The sequence below is a fragment of the Sinocyclocheilus rhinocerous genome, unplaced genomic scaffold, assembly GCF_001515625.1.
Source record: "Sinocyclocheilus rhinocerous isolate Xijiao unplaced genomic scaffold, SAMN03320098_v1.1 scaffold1838, whole genome shotgun sequence".
Lineage (NCBI taxonomy): Eukaryota > Metazoa > Chordata > Actinopteri > Cypriniformes > Cyprinidae > Sinocyclocheilus > Sinocyclocheilus rhinocerous.
Genome location: NW_015660505.1, coordinates 135563 through 149760, shown reverse-complemented (window position 1 = coordinate 149760; position 14198 = coordinate 135563). Strand labels below are relative to the sequence as shown.

Here is a 14198-nt window from a genome sequence, read left to right as displayed (position 1 = left end):
TCACATCCTAAATTAACAAAAATAAAAAAATATCTTACTGATTTAAAAAAAAAAAAAAAGTATATATCATTTACACATCATGAGACTGCATGTGATAGATTTGTTTACCAACTTTGTCTGTGCAAAGTGCAACAGTTAACTTTACCATATAAACCCGTTAACATTTGCATGATGTCCATTTAAACACCCAGAAAAATCATTTCTACTTCACAACCATGATGTTCATCTATCTATAAAAGTACTCACAACTTTAAAGCTTAAATATCAAATATTTCACTGAAGAATCTAAAAGCTTCTAGAAAGAATACAAACTTCACATTTTTTGAAGCCTCAAATTACCCCACAGACATCCATTAATGCACATATTTGAGTTTGCAAACTGAGAGCAAGTTGATCTTTGACAACATGCCACTGATTGTTGTTTTCTATTTGTAAACTGAAGTCGTATTTAACCCAGAACTTTCCAGAAAATTATGTTTATATGATCCATATTATGCTTTCATATAATCTTCTAAGGGCTTTTGCAAGCCATGTGATCTGACATTTGGCATGTCTAGTTATTGTTGATGTCCTGAATCTTCTGGTTTGTGGTATGATGAAACGTAAGTGCAGTTCCTTCTTACTGATGATTAAGGTTCATGCATTGAACAATCTCCTCTTAACACACTTGACTTCATAGCTACGAAGACTGGCATAAGTACTTTTTATGGTGAACCTTGTCTGTTCCTTAAGGTCTCACAGGCCTCTTCTCTTATTCCACAGAATCTTTGAATTTGTGAGTAAGGTTTCACCCAAAACCTAATATATACATGCTTATGAGCTTGCTTAATAACAAATTATACATCACTCTCCGCTTGCATCATATGCTATTGATGTGATCTCCATATTGGTATACCGGCGACAGGCTGTGTGATACTCTTCAAGATCAGACTTTTCTGCCAGAAGGAGATAGGAATGGTTGAGAATATTAGTGGTGCATTCTGGGAAGGTGGTGGAACAGGTACTGGGGCAACAGTGTAGTTTTTCACTAGCCAGATGAGATAAAGCGGTATCCCCGTACACATAGTCATTCCCCGTAAAGCATGGGATTATATCGTTATTCAAAACGACATAATCTTGAGCCATCTCCAAATCCTCTCTAAAATTCTCTCTATTTTTTACACCAGCTGAGAAGCCACGATCAGGGAGTGTATGACAGGTGGACTTCTTACAGGATTTTACTGAAGTTTCTTTCTCGGGCAGAATCTCCAATACTGATGTAGCAGCGTCATCGTCACATTGCTTGATGTTGAAGGTTGGCTCCTGGATTGAAGACAGTATAATGACGATAATATGAGAAACACCCTAAAAAATCATTTTGTTTACATTCTGAATAAAACAATGGTTTCATTTACAAACTTTTTTTTTATTGCCACAGTAAATTTTTATACTTTTTTAAAAATAAAGTTAAAAACATTGCTACTAATAGGTTAATTATATTTTTATAAGATAAAATTATCAAAGCAGATATTAATTACCCAATGTGATCCACTGATATCGGTCAGGAAGCTTTCTAGCACCTTGTTAAGGTTTGGGACTGATGGCCACAAGGACTTCTTGACCTTCCTAATAGAGTGAAAACAGGACATATTTTACATATCTTTATATTTGTATTCTTTAGATATGTTTTTAGTCATAGTACATGGGTTTAACGCATAGCGTATTGTAGTGTAATTAGGAGAGAATTACATTACCGGAAGTATCTGGAGAAGAAAGTGATCGTTGCAGAAGCAATGATGAGCAGAGCCACTGGTATACAGACAATGAAGATCCACTCTGTGATAATAAAAGAAATGGTTTAAGTTTCAGAGCTTTTAAGCATTGTTCATAATCTAGAGTCAGAAATTTCTACCTTTGCCTAAAGGTAAGAGGGCGGTAAAAGGTTTCGACCAGTCACTCCAGTCTCCACTGTACACCGTTCCATTGGGTTGGGCTCGGACTTGGATAGTGTATTGACTCCCTCTATGTACATCCAGACAAGTGCTGGTCTTGGAACTGGGTGTTGTAAAATCCTACCACAGAATTTAGTTTCAGCATGAGTTACGCGGCTTTTTAACATCTGAATTTGTTGTTTATCATTTCATGACTCTGTCAGGGTAAAATGTGCAATTTTCATATAATGCACCAAAATGTTGGATATTTGTCAGATTTTACTTGTGTGATGTCTTGATACAATAAAGCTATTGACTGATCAGACCTGATCATGATACATAAATTGCTTCTTGTGTAATAATCAGATGTTACAGACAACATATTACAAATATAACAAGCATAATAATTGCTGAAGAATGATTATAAGAAATATAGCCAAAATGTATAACATAGTTACGTTTAAGAAATATTCAGGGTTAAATGGCACTTAAGCACTATACAAAATACCAGTCACATCCTAAATTAACAAAAATAAAAAAATATCTTACTGATTTAAAAAAAAAAAAAAAGTATATATCATTTACACATCATGAGACTGCATGTGATAGATTTGTTTACCAACTTTGTCTGTGCAAAGTGCAACAGTTAACTTTACCATATAAACCCGTTAACATTTGCATGATGTCCATTTAAACACCCAGAAAAATCATTTCTACTTCACAACCATGATGTTCATCTATCTATAAAAGTACTCACAACTTTAAAGCTTAAATATCAAATATTTCACTGAAGAATCTAAAAGCTTCTAGAAAGAATACAAACTTCACATTTTTTGAAGCCTCAAATTACCCCACAGACATCCATTAATGCACATATTTGAGTTTGCAAACTGAGAGCAAGTTGATCTTTGACAACATGCCACTGATTGTTGTTTTCTATTTGTAAACTGAAGTCGTATTTAACCCAGAACTTTCCAGAAAATTATGTTTATATGATCCATATTATGCTTTCATATAATCTTCTCAGGGCTTTTGCAAGCCATGTGATCTGACATTTGGCATGTCTAGTTATTGTTGATGTCCTGAATCTTCTGGTTTGTGGTATGATGAAACGTAAGTGCAGTTCCTTCTTACTGATGATTAAGGTTCATGCATTGAACAATCTCCTCTTAACACACTTGACTTCATAGCTACGAAGACTGGCATAAGTACTTTTTATGGTGAACCTTGTCTGTTCCTTAAGGTCTCACAGGCCTCTTCTCTTATTCCACAGAATCTTTGAATTTGTGAGTAAGGTTTCACCCAAAACCTAATATATACATGCTTATGAGCTTGCTTAATAACAAATTATACATCACTCTCCGCTTGCATCATATGCTATTGATGTGATCTCCATATTGGTATACCGGCGACAGGCTGTGTGATACTCTTCAAGATCAGACTTTTCTGCCAGAAGGAGATAGGAATGGTTGAGAATATTAGTGGTGCATTCTGGGAAGGTGGTGGAACAGGTACTGGGGCAACAGTGTAGTTTTTCACTAGCCAGATGAGATAAAGCAGTATCCCCGTACACATAGTCATTCCCCGTAAAGCATGGGATTATATCGTTATTCAAAACGACATAATCTTGAGCCATCTCCAAATCCTCTCTAAAATTCTCTCTATTTTTTACACCAGCTGAGAAGCCACGATCAGGGAGTGTATGACAGGTGGACTTCTTACAGGATTTTACTGAAGTTTCTTTCTCGGGCAGAATCTCCAATACTGATGTAGCAGCGTCATCGTCACATTGCTTGATGTTGAAGGTTGGCTCCTGGATTGAAGACAGTATAATGACGATAATATGAGAAACACCCTAAAAAATCATTTTGTTTACATTCTGAATAAAACAATGGTTTCATTTACAAACTTTTTTTTTATTGCCACAGTAAATTTTTATACTTTTTTAAAAATAAAGTTAAAAACATTGCTACTAATAGGTTAATTATATTTTTATAAGATAAAATTATCAAAGCAGATATTAATTACCCAATGTGATCCACTGATATCGGTCAGGAAGCTTTCTAGCACCTTGTTAAGGTTTGGGACTGATGGCCACAAGGACTTCTTGACCTTCCTAATAGAGTGAAAACAGGACATATTTTACATATCTTTATATTTGTATTCTTTAGATATGTTTTTAGTCATAGTACATGGGTTTAACGCATAGCGTATTGTAGTGTAATTAGGAGAGAATTACATTACCGGAAGTATCTGGAGAAGAAAGTGATCGTTGCAGAAGCAATGATGAGCAGAGCCACTGGTATACAGACAATGAAGATCCACTCTGTGATAATAAAAGAAATGGTTTAAGTTTCAGAGCTTTTAAGCATTGTTCATAATCTAGAGTCAGAAATTTCTACCTTTGCCTAAAGGTAAGAGGGCGGTAAAAGGTTTCGACCAGTCACTCCAGTCTCCACTGTACACCGTTCCATTGGGTTGGGCTCGGACTTGGATAGTGTATTGACTCCCTCTATGTACATCCAGACAAGTGCTGGTCTTGGAACTGGGTGTTGTAAAATCCTACCACAGAATTTAGTTTCAGCATGAGTTATGCGGCTTTTTAACATCTGAATTCAACCAGAAAGAAGTCATTAAATAACTGATATGTGTTCAAATGCATCTATCCACTACCAGTGATCATTGAAGCATTTAAAGGCACTGAGTTTCTCATTGCATGTTATTTAAACTCACCTTCCACTCTCTCTCTCCTTGATGCTGATAGCGGATCTGGTACTTTATATACTGCGAGATCTTCAAAAAGGGTGGATACCATGTCAAACAAAGCCGTTCTTCTTCAGGCTGTGCCTCCAGACCTTCTGGAGGCCTTGTCTGGACTGTCAAAAATGGCAAAGAGACCAACCAAAAGGCTTTTGACTGTTGTTGTCAATTATGATATGATGTCACTACTAATTTAAGAGGAATAAGTAACTAAAACTAGCATTTTGAGTGCATTTTTGTAATATTACCCTTACAAAAAGCTCTGTGGTACAGTGCTGGTAGGCCTATTAGAAACCATTGAACTCTGAGGTAGGGGAGACCAGGGATGGTTGCAACATTTTTTGTTTTGTGTCTGCAACTCTGTGGTTTTTTGAGTCATGTGTCTGAAACTGATATAATTTTCTCACATCTATCTGCCACAAGTTATTGAAAAATACAACTTATCCCTACCTGTGTAGATTAATATCAAATACAAAAAAAAGTGCTATTGTTACATAACAAAACAGCAATCAAGATATTGAACAAATATATAAAACAAGCTTTCCCCTACCATCAAATATTCACATTGTACTAAATGGTTACAATATTCAAATGGTATTTACACGGTACTCCAAGGTACTTTGCTCAGTGTATAGGATGTGTTTTAAAAATATTAAATATTTAAGATCAAGAGGATTTGGACAACATATGGTGGCTAACATGGCTTTCTTCTTTTTTTACTTACTGTTGCTGTTCATTTTGAAAGTCTCCGCATAAAACGTTCGACCAAATGGTTGCAATCCAACACTGAGGTAAAACTGATAGACGCTGGACTCTTGCCCATACAGGACACACTGATGGGCAGAGTTGTTGTCTTTGGAACACAACTTCCAACTACCCCACGAACTTCTGAAACACCACACAAGAAGGACTGCAGTTGACAAACCAACAAACTGCTATGCTGGGATTTCTATAAGATGTAACAGAGGACATAAAAAAAACATGACACCTGTTTATTTGTCTGTAGTGGAAGCTGAATCTGCCATCATATAATTCTCCTCTCCATTTGCATAATATTTGATGCAGATTTGGAGTGTGGCACCGCAATATGTCACCTGAGAATTAGTCAGATAGTGAAAGGTGATTAAATGTTATACCTATTATTTTACCAAGGTCAATTTCTCTGTTTGTAATAGTTTGTATGGGATAGTTCACCGAAAATTACCATTTTGTCATAAATTACTCTTAGGTTCCAAATGCCCCCGTATGACTTATGACGCAAAAGGAGATGTTAATCAGAATAACAGCCTAAGTAACCATTCACTTTCATTATATGGGAAAAAGATGCTAAGAAAGAGAAAGATTAATCAGTTCCCAACGTTTTGCCTAACATTTTGTGCCAATGAATGTCTAATTTTCCAACACCAACCAAAACAAGCACTACATTTAAAGGGGTCATATGATGTTATTTTAAAGATCATTATTTTGTGTAAATGATATAGAGAAAGCGAGCAAAGAACACAACAGAGCTTTTTGAAACTCTGAATCAGTTAAACCATTGCGTCGCAAAATGATTCACTGTTTCGAAGCGCTCCAATCGAAATTATTCACTGTTTCAATCGGCTCGCGTATCACGAATCAGAAAAACTATGGGATGGGGGGATGTGTCACCCTTCTGTATCTATGGTGGTTGAGGACCTGTTTCAAGCAAACATGTTTCTATCATACAGATCAGAAAAAAGATGTGATGTGAAACAACAAACTTATGAGAAAACGGTCCTGCATATTTGCACATTCCCATCAAGTGATGTCTTCGTGTATGTCAAGATACACCTCAGAGTGATAGACAGAGATACCAACACAACCATCTACAATCGCACTGTCGGTGTGGAGGATCAGCGTAAGTTCAGAGATGGATATTTTTCTTACAAAAACGCATCGATTCGCTACAGAAGGCCTTTGTTCACCCCCCGGAGCCGTGTGAGACACTTTTTTTAATGGATGGGTGCTTTTTATTTAACTTGCTTTGGACTGAAGCTTGCAACACCCGCTGAGTGCCATGAAACAGCTTGAAAGATCGAAGACAATTTTTAATATAACTCCGACTGGATTCGTCTAAAAGAAGAAAGTCATATACACCTAGGATGACTTGAGGGTAAATAATTTATGGGCTAATTTTCATTTTTGGGTGAACTAACCCTTTAAGTGTCCAAATAAATGTTGGTGTTGCTCACATCATACTGTTCCTTTCAGCTCTCACCTGCTGTTTGTGGCACCATAGCTGTGACAGGACTTGACCAGCCACTCCAAAACTTAGTAACTTCACCTCCAGGCTTGACTCTCATTTGCAGCGTGCAGTTCTCTCCTGCGTCCAGAGACACAAGCTTATGGGAGTGCTTTGACACCTATGAAGAGTAAGTGTAGACTGCATTTAGTAAATGAGCTGCTTCTATATGTATGATAAGGGTGTGTGTCAAACTCACCAGTGTAACTGTGTTTGATGTGTTTTTGGAGCTGTAACGAATTTCATACTGGGGGTTAACTATAGGATCGTTTAGTTTTTTCCATTCAACTAACATTTGGCCCACCTCGCCAGTTGGATGAAGGGATATATTTGTTGGAGGATACAGAAGATCTTGGAGAAAGACAAACAGATGTATTTCATTTTAATTCATACACTATACAAGAATGAAAACTTCAAAGTAAATTGTTGTTGTTTTCCTGTAGCACTTACGCTGATCCTCCACACTGACATTGCGATTGTAGATGGTTGTGTTGGTATCTCTGTCTATCACTCTGAGGTGTATCTTGACATACACGAAGACATCACTTGATGGGAATGTGCAAATATGCAGGACCGTTTTCTCATAAGTTTGTTGTTTCACATCACATCTTTTTTCTGATCTGTATGATAGAAACATGTTTGCTTGAAACAGGTCCTCAACCACCATAGATACAGAAGGGTGACACATCCCCCCATCCCATAGTTTTTCTGATTTTTAAAAAATCAGTTCTTTCAGTGACCTAGCAGACTCAAAGCAATCTGTCTAACTTCAGCCATTTCGTTACAGTAAATGATCCATTAATTTGAGTTTAAGCATAATATACTGTAGAAAATGAAAGTACTTAAAGTCCTTACTCATCTATTTTGTAGAAAAAATAATAGGACTTTTCAGCAGGTGCTTCCCAAAAGCAAGTGAAGGTTTCTAGATCCCTGGTGAAACATGTTGGGTCCTCATCCATAGCCAAGAGAGAAAAATCTGAGAATGAAAAAAAACCTTCCATGTAGCTACAGTACTAACAAAATGCATAGTTTTGCTGCATCTAGCACTCACTGAAAAGTTTACACTTTGCTCTACTAAATGCACCCTCAATATTCATGTCTTGAATTAACACTTGTTTTTCACTACCAAAACACAACTAGAACAGCTATAACAACTCTTCGGCAGAACTAACTGTCTTGAATTAACACTTGTTTTTCACTATCAAAACACAACTAGAACAGCTATAACAACTCTTCGGCAGAACTAACTTTACATAAAATAGACAAGTGCACAATCAACAGACTAACTCACTCTTGTGTCTTACCTTGCTTTGATAGGTGAGGCTCCAAATGCACCTGCTTGATCAGACAGGAAAGAAGTGAGTTGGAGGAAATGGAGTTGCCGTACACTGACTGACAGCTCCTGGTCCTGTGGCAGAATAGGAGGAAATACCCTTGACAGATCAGCAAGTTGCAGCAGGGAAGGGGCCTGACCTCAACCACACAAGGAGCGAAAGAAAGAGTAAGTACTTTCTGTTCCATATCATAATCTACGGTTGTCTCCAAATGCCTCTGTGATGAGTCCCGTCACCACATAGATGCTTTATTTATCCAAGTAAAGACATTCTCTTAACGTTCTTTAAATGATTACAGGATGGCTATAGCATGTCATACATATGTCATACGTAAAAAACATATAAAAAGATCATAAAAATCTTTAGTGGCTTTTTATGGTCTGATAAACAACATAAACATTATGTACAGAACTCACTAAGGCTGAACAAATGAGACTATCAAAACACAACTAGAACAGCTATAACAACTCTTCGGCAGAACTAACTTAACATAAAATAGACAAGTGCACAATCAACAGACTAACTCACTCTTGTGTCTTACCTTGCTTTGATAGGTGAGGCTCCAAATGCACCTGCTTGATCAGACAGGAAAGAAATATCCACCAGTTGAGCGCTGAATCCATCACGTACACAGGGCATCCATATACATATGACTATTCAAGTGTCTAGATATGTTAGTGTTCAGTACTTAATGTTTTTAGAAGAGGGCGGGGAGGTTGGTAGGTGGTCATCAGACGGGGCCCAATGCAATAGGAAGTGGTTGCACTGGGGATTGAGGCACGCACCCGGACTGCCAAAGTGCCTCCTTCACACACACATATATACTCAAGCACTGCACAACTTTTGCAAAAAAACTCTGTGCTCAAAAAAGGCATTATATTATATTGCACAGTAAAATGTGTAGCAGAATATAGACCAATTGAAGAGGTCACACTTCATATTTAACACCCCAGGGATGAGATATCAAGCCTCTGACAAATTCTAATCTTGAGTTCCTTTTTTGGTACTGTCTTTCAAACCATGAGAAGTGCAATAATGAAATTTCTGTCTAGAGTGTGGTTATGATAATGAACAAATGAGTTTCAATAAGGACAATACATCGCTTTCTCAAGTGCTACATTGAATATTACTGGCGTTTTTGTCCACGGAATGAACTGCATTTGATGTATGTCCATTTCAACAACCTCACACAATGATTCTCCCAATAAAAGATGGAAAAAGAGTTCAACGCATGGTCCAGATCCCCACAGACCCAGTGTGCTACATCTGTAGCTTATATTGTAGGTTCCATTTCCTCTTGAGTAATCCAGCATGTCCTGAGATATGAATCCTTACAGAATCTAGAGTCATAAGAGTGTCCTTTCACAGTCTGTTCTCTATAGCCATGTGGTCTTGGTGGAGTGTCTCTTTGAACGATGGAACCTGGCCACAGGGGAGTGACAGTAGCGCAAAGCCCTACTGTGATGAGCCTCCCTTGGGTTATGAACCCTTCTTGGGTCTGGGGGGGCTGGTAGTCAGGCCTCTTCAGCTGTAGCATCTATTCCAGCATAAGTGAAGTTCTCAAAGAGAGCCATATTGACATAGGCCTGGAAGAAAGATGAGAATTGGAGGTTGGTTGATGGCTACATGCAGACAGAACTGCTATTTGTTGTTTATCAAAGAATCCAGAAAAATGTATTGTGGTTTCCACAAAAATATTAAGCAGTTTTCAATATTGAGAAGAAATGTTTCTTGAGCACCAAATCAGCATATTAGAATTATTTCTGAAGCATCATGTGACACTGAAGTCTGGAGTAATGGCTGTTCAGCTTTGCCATCACAAGAATTCATTGTATTTTAAACTATAGTAAAATAGAGAACAGTTCTTTTAAATTGTAATAATATTTAACAATATTACTGTTTTTACTGTATTTTTGATCAAACCAAACTGAAACCACCTAGCAACCACACAGCAGTTCCTCTGGTAACCACCCACAAAGCCTCCACATGGTGGTCTGAGTTTTACATATGCAAGCATCAGTCTGTTTTTTCCTTACCTTCCGTGCCTCTTGCATCCTATTGAGCTGGACAGATATTTGTGAAAATGGCGGTCGCTCGTAGGGTCTATCTCGCCAACACTGCCTCATAAGTTCATACCTGTATGGATAATTATATATCAGTGATTATAATTACAATAATTAATACGACTGCAGTCAATCAATATGGAAAGTGACTACAAGAACGCATGAACGTCTGTGCTTACACTTCATCATCACAGTTCCTAGGCTGCTCCATTCTGTAGCCCTGAGGAAGCTTCTCATAGAGCTCAGCACAGGTCATCCCACAGTATGGAGTCCCACCTTGAAGAGAACAGATTCATAGCGTTCATCTGGCCGAAGCATGTTTATAATGTAGTAGACAACAATTTATTCAAATTGGTATGAACAAACTTACCTAAACTTACAATTTCCCACAGAAGAACTCCAAAAGACCACCTGAAAAACCAAGGCAGATATTTTAATTAAAGAATAACCAGGTTTAAGAAGAAAAAGATCTGTAAAATCTTGCTGATGGCAGATAAAGTCAATGCTTATGACTGCATTGTTTGCCATGTACACAAGCCATTCTTGTGTTTAGAAACAGCTAGACGGAGAGCAACTGAACGGAACAGAATACGGAGGTCACGCAATACGTTTATTATTAAAAGTACATTTTTAAACATGATGAAACTTCTTAAAAGAAACTACCTTTCAAAAGTTTGAGTTCAGTAAAATTCTGAAAGAATGTTTTTGAAAGTCTCTTATGCTTATCAAGGCTGCATTTATTTGATGAAAAGTACATTAAAAATAATATTGTAAAATATTATTACAATCTGATTTCTATTTTAATATATTTTAGTATTTAATATATTTATATTTATAAACATGTTGGAAACACTCTAGTCTTCAGCAGCATTTATTTGAAATATTTAAATTTGAATAAATTTAATGCATCCATCCTAGCTGAAAAGTATTTAATTTATTTGAGAGAAAAAAAATCTTATTGACCCCAAACGGTAGTGTAAATATTAAAGCAGTTATGGGGGATGATCTGTAATTACACATGCTGGTAAGAGTAAGAAAAAAAAGTAATCCACTACTGTAGATTACTATATGTTAAAGCTAACACTGATGTGTGACTGTGACAATCAAACTCCATGCTTTGAGGGAAATCAGTAACAGGCTGATGTATGTCATGTTGGTCATGTTGTTTTCAAAATCTTCAGTGCGCAGTGTTCTTGAGTGGGTAAAAAAAGGTCGTTTTGACAGAGGACTGTGGTCTTGTGGAACATGCTACTCTAAATTTGAGCTTCCTGGTTTATGTTATCAGTTCCTTCCTGCTTATTTATCAGTTGTCCATTAAAAATTGAGAAGGATGAAGACATGTTGTTTTGGATTGAAACTTAGGGATGCCATAGCACTTGGTGTTTTCAAATATTTCATCAACAATTAATCCCTTTATGTCACATTTTCTTAGAAAATAAAGTGTCAGGCAATAACATTTAAAATTCACTTAAGGCATGAGATGTTCAAAGCGATGTTAATATGTGCAAAAACACAAAATTTACAGGATATACTCACACATCACTCTTTGTGGTGTAGACACTGTAGTTTAGTGACTCCATAGCCATCCATCGCACAGGCAGTCTTCCCTGAGACAGAGAGAGAGCAACATTCAAGCAGTTTTATGAGTAATTTAGATACACTATGCACTCAATAGGCCAAGTAAGTAAAGGGAAATTAGTTTTATCATCTCATAGCTCATAGATATGGTCCTCACCATGGTCTTTTTCACATACACCTCCTCGCCACGCGAGAGGCCAAAATCTGCGATTTTAGCCACTAGGCTTTCTCCCACGAGTACATTTCTGGCTGCCAAATCTCTGTGAATGAACTGTTTATACACAAACAAGATAACCAGACACGAAGTTAGGCCATGTATTAATAATATTAATGTGGCACAAAATCTACAATGGCCTCATCAAATTGAACAATAAATGTAAAAATAGTTTTTATAAAATAATTAATAATTTAGAAAATTATTGCTAATAATTAAACAAACTACATGACTGTAAGTAATAAATATAATAAAATGACTGGGCCAATATGACAATTAAAGGAATATTCCACCCAAAAATGAAAATTTGCTGAAAATGTGAAAATCAGCTGTTTGGACTCTCATTCTGACGGCACCCATTCATTGCAGAAGATCCATTGGTGAGCAAATGATGTAATGCTAAATTTCTCCAAATCTGCTCCGATGAAGAAACAAGCTCATCTACATTATGGATGGCCCGAGAGTGAGTAAATTTTAGGCAAATTTTAATTTTTGAGTGAACTAGGGGAGAGCGGGGCACAAAGTAACACTTTTTGACTTTCTCAAATTGTTTCAAAGAGAAAGGAAAACTTGAAATCGCATCATATGACACCTTTAATTTTGCCCGTCCACATATGGATTCTTAAATAGACACCTCTATAATCTGAAAAACTTTATACCTGTTTGTCACTAAGGTAATGCATGCCGGTTGCTACATCAGCAGCAAACTGCAAGAGCTGCTGGGAGGTGAGTGTGGAGGCAGTTCCATGCTCTTTTGCAAAGGCAGGATCAGTCTCTAGGACACGACTCTTTCTTAAGAAGTCCAAAAGGTTTCCGTAAGGTGCATATTCAATGGCAATGTAAAGGTAGCCTGCGGATAACATAAGCTGTTACATGTCTGCACTATTTAATAGAGAGAAGTTCATATGGCATCTGTGCCAAATAAAGTACTTTGACAAAAGTGATATGAAGCCTTTTTAACATTACTATGTCAAACACTTCTAGTCTTGTATTCAACTGTGTGAGGCACATTTTATTATCAGACCATATATCTAGGTAAAGCCAATAGGTGGTGCACTCACCTCTGTTTTCACAGGCACCGATTAGATTAATTATGTTTGGATGCTGTCCCAATTTGCACAGCACTTCTAGTTCACCAGCAAAGTCTCGATGGTCATTCTCTGAGGCAAACTCTGCAGGTGCACACAACGGACTCACAAAATCACAATCATGTAAAAACAGACTTGGCTAACAATGCTCTGTTGGCTTGTGTTCTTACCCTTGAGCATTTTAATTGCAGCACTCATTTTTATGCCATCTTTTTTGACCATGGCCTTGATGACCTGACCAAAGTTCCCTTCTCCAATGACATCCTCAAACTTAATGTCCTCCCACTCCAGTATGGGATAGGTGAGGGGCTCTGGAGAAGGCTTTGGTCGCCGGGTCAGTGTGAGAGTCCCCGAGTTGAACTGTAAGATAGTCTCTTCTCCCTGAGAATGCATGTGTTCACATCATAATTGTTTATGTATTTATTTATTTATTTTTGTACTTATTATTGTTATAGTACTTATAGTTGAGTCAACTTAAACTACATGTTACAGTATCATCATAAAATTCATCATGTTTATACTTAATCATATATATATATATATATAAAAATATATTGATAAAGTAGATGCAACTATCCCACTATGTTGAATCATTCAAATATAAAGTTCATGTCCACACATTATTTTTTTTGCTGCCACTGTACATACACAAGCATAAGAGTAGAAATTAGGACTGGGAAAATAAATCAATGCATCGCGAATCGAAAAATGATTCAGCATCGATTCTGAGATTTTCAGAATGCATCGCAATTCTTTCTCGAGTCGATTCTGAGCTTAGTTTTGAACAGCAGATGGCGCTGCATGCTTTAGAAACAGCCGTACTCTGCTTGTTTCCAAATCCTAACACACACTTGAACCTAAAATAATAATAATTCGTAAAATTCGAAAAGTTTCAAGCGAATTACAAGGGTGTTGACAGTGGGCTGTGTTTACATTAATCTTGCGTCATAAAAGCATTCTGAGCCGAGGTTAAATTACATGACTCAGC

The 14198-nt window shown here is 37.0% G+C and overlaps 3 protein-coding genes across 3 annotated transcripts in view; all 3 read right to left on the bottom strand.

Annotated features, from left to right (window-relative positions):
* Nucleotides 1-63: 63 nt before the first annotated feature.
* Nucleotides 64-2972, bottom strand: LOC107725192 (thrombopoietin receptor-like). Its single transcript, XM_016534369.1, has 5 exons — nucleotides 2964-2972; nucleotides 1892-2051; nucleotides 1734-1815; nucleotides 1518-1605; nucleotides 64-1302 (listed from the first exon to the last, which is right to left on the bottom strand). Exons 1-5 carry the CDS (start codon nucleotides 2970-2972, stop codon nucleotides 844-846), a joined length of 798 nt encoding a protein of 265 aa, XP_016389855.1. The 3' UTR covers nucleotides 64-843.
* Nucleotides 2136-9178, bottom strand: LOC107725197 (thrombopoietin receptor-like). The gene is made up of 12 exons (XM_016534377.1): nucleotides 8809-9178; nucleotides 7789-7909; nucleotides 7384-7553; nucleotides 7133-7284; nucleotides 6910-7054; nucleotides 5659-5764; nucleotides 5395-5558; nucleotides 4644-4786; nucleotides 4313-4472; nucleotides 4155-4236; nucleotides 3939-4026; nucleotides 2136-3723 (listed from the first exon to the last, which is right to left on the bottom strand). The coding sequence occupies exons 1-12, from the start codon at nucleotides 8888-8890 to the stop codon at nucleotides 3265-3267; spliced, it is 1872 nt and encodes a 623-aa protein (XP_016389863.1). The 5' UTR covers nucleotides 8891-9178; the 3' UTR covers nucleotides 2136-3264.
* Nucleotides 9179-9342: 164 nt separating this feature from the next.
* LOC107725190 (tyrosine-protein kinase receptor Tie-1-like) overlaps nucleotides 9343-14198 on the bottom strand; it is a 16947-nt gene continuing 12091 nt past the window's right edge. Inside the window, exons 13-21 of the mRNA XM_016534368.1 lie at nucleotides 13381-13591; nucleotides 13184-13294; nucleotides 12782-12972; nucleotides 12066-12179; nucleotides 11867-11937; nucleotides 10701-10741; nucleotides 10510-10606; nucleotides 10304-10403; nucleotides 9343-9853 (exon numbers count right to left, since the gene is read on the bottom strand). Of these exons, the coding sequence (XP_016389854.1) occupies nucleotides 9782-9853; nucleotides 10304-10403; nucleotides 10510-10606; nucleotides 10701-10741; nucleotides 11867-11937; nucleotides 12066-12179; nucleotides 12782-12972; nucleotides 13184-13294; nucleotides 13381-13591 (1008 nt within the window). The 3' untranslated portion in view covers nucleotides 9343-9781. The remainder of the gene's footprint in view (nucleotides 9854-10303; nucleotides 10404-10509; nucleotides 10607-10700; nucleotides 10742-11866; nucleotides 11938-12065; nucleotides 12180-12781; nucleotides 12973-13183; nucleotides 13295-13380; nucleotides 13592-14198) is intronic.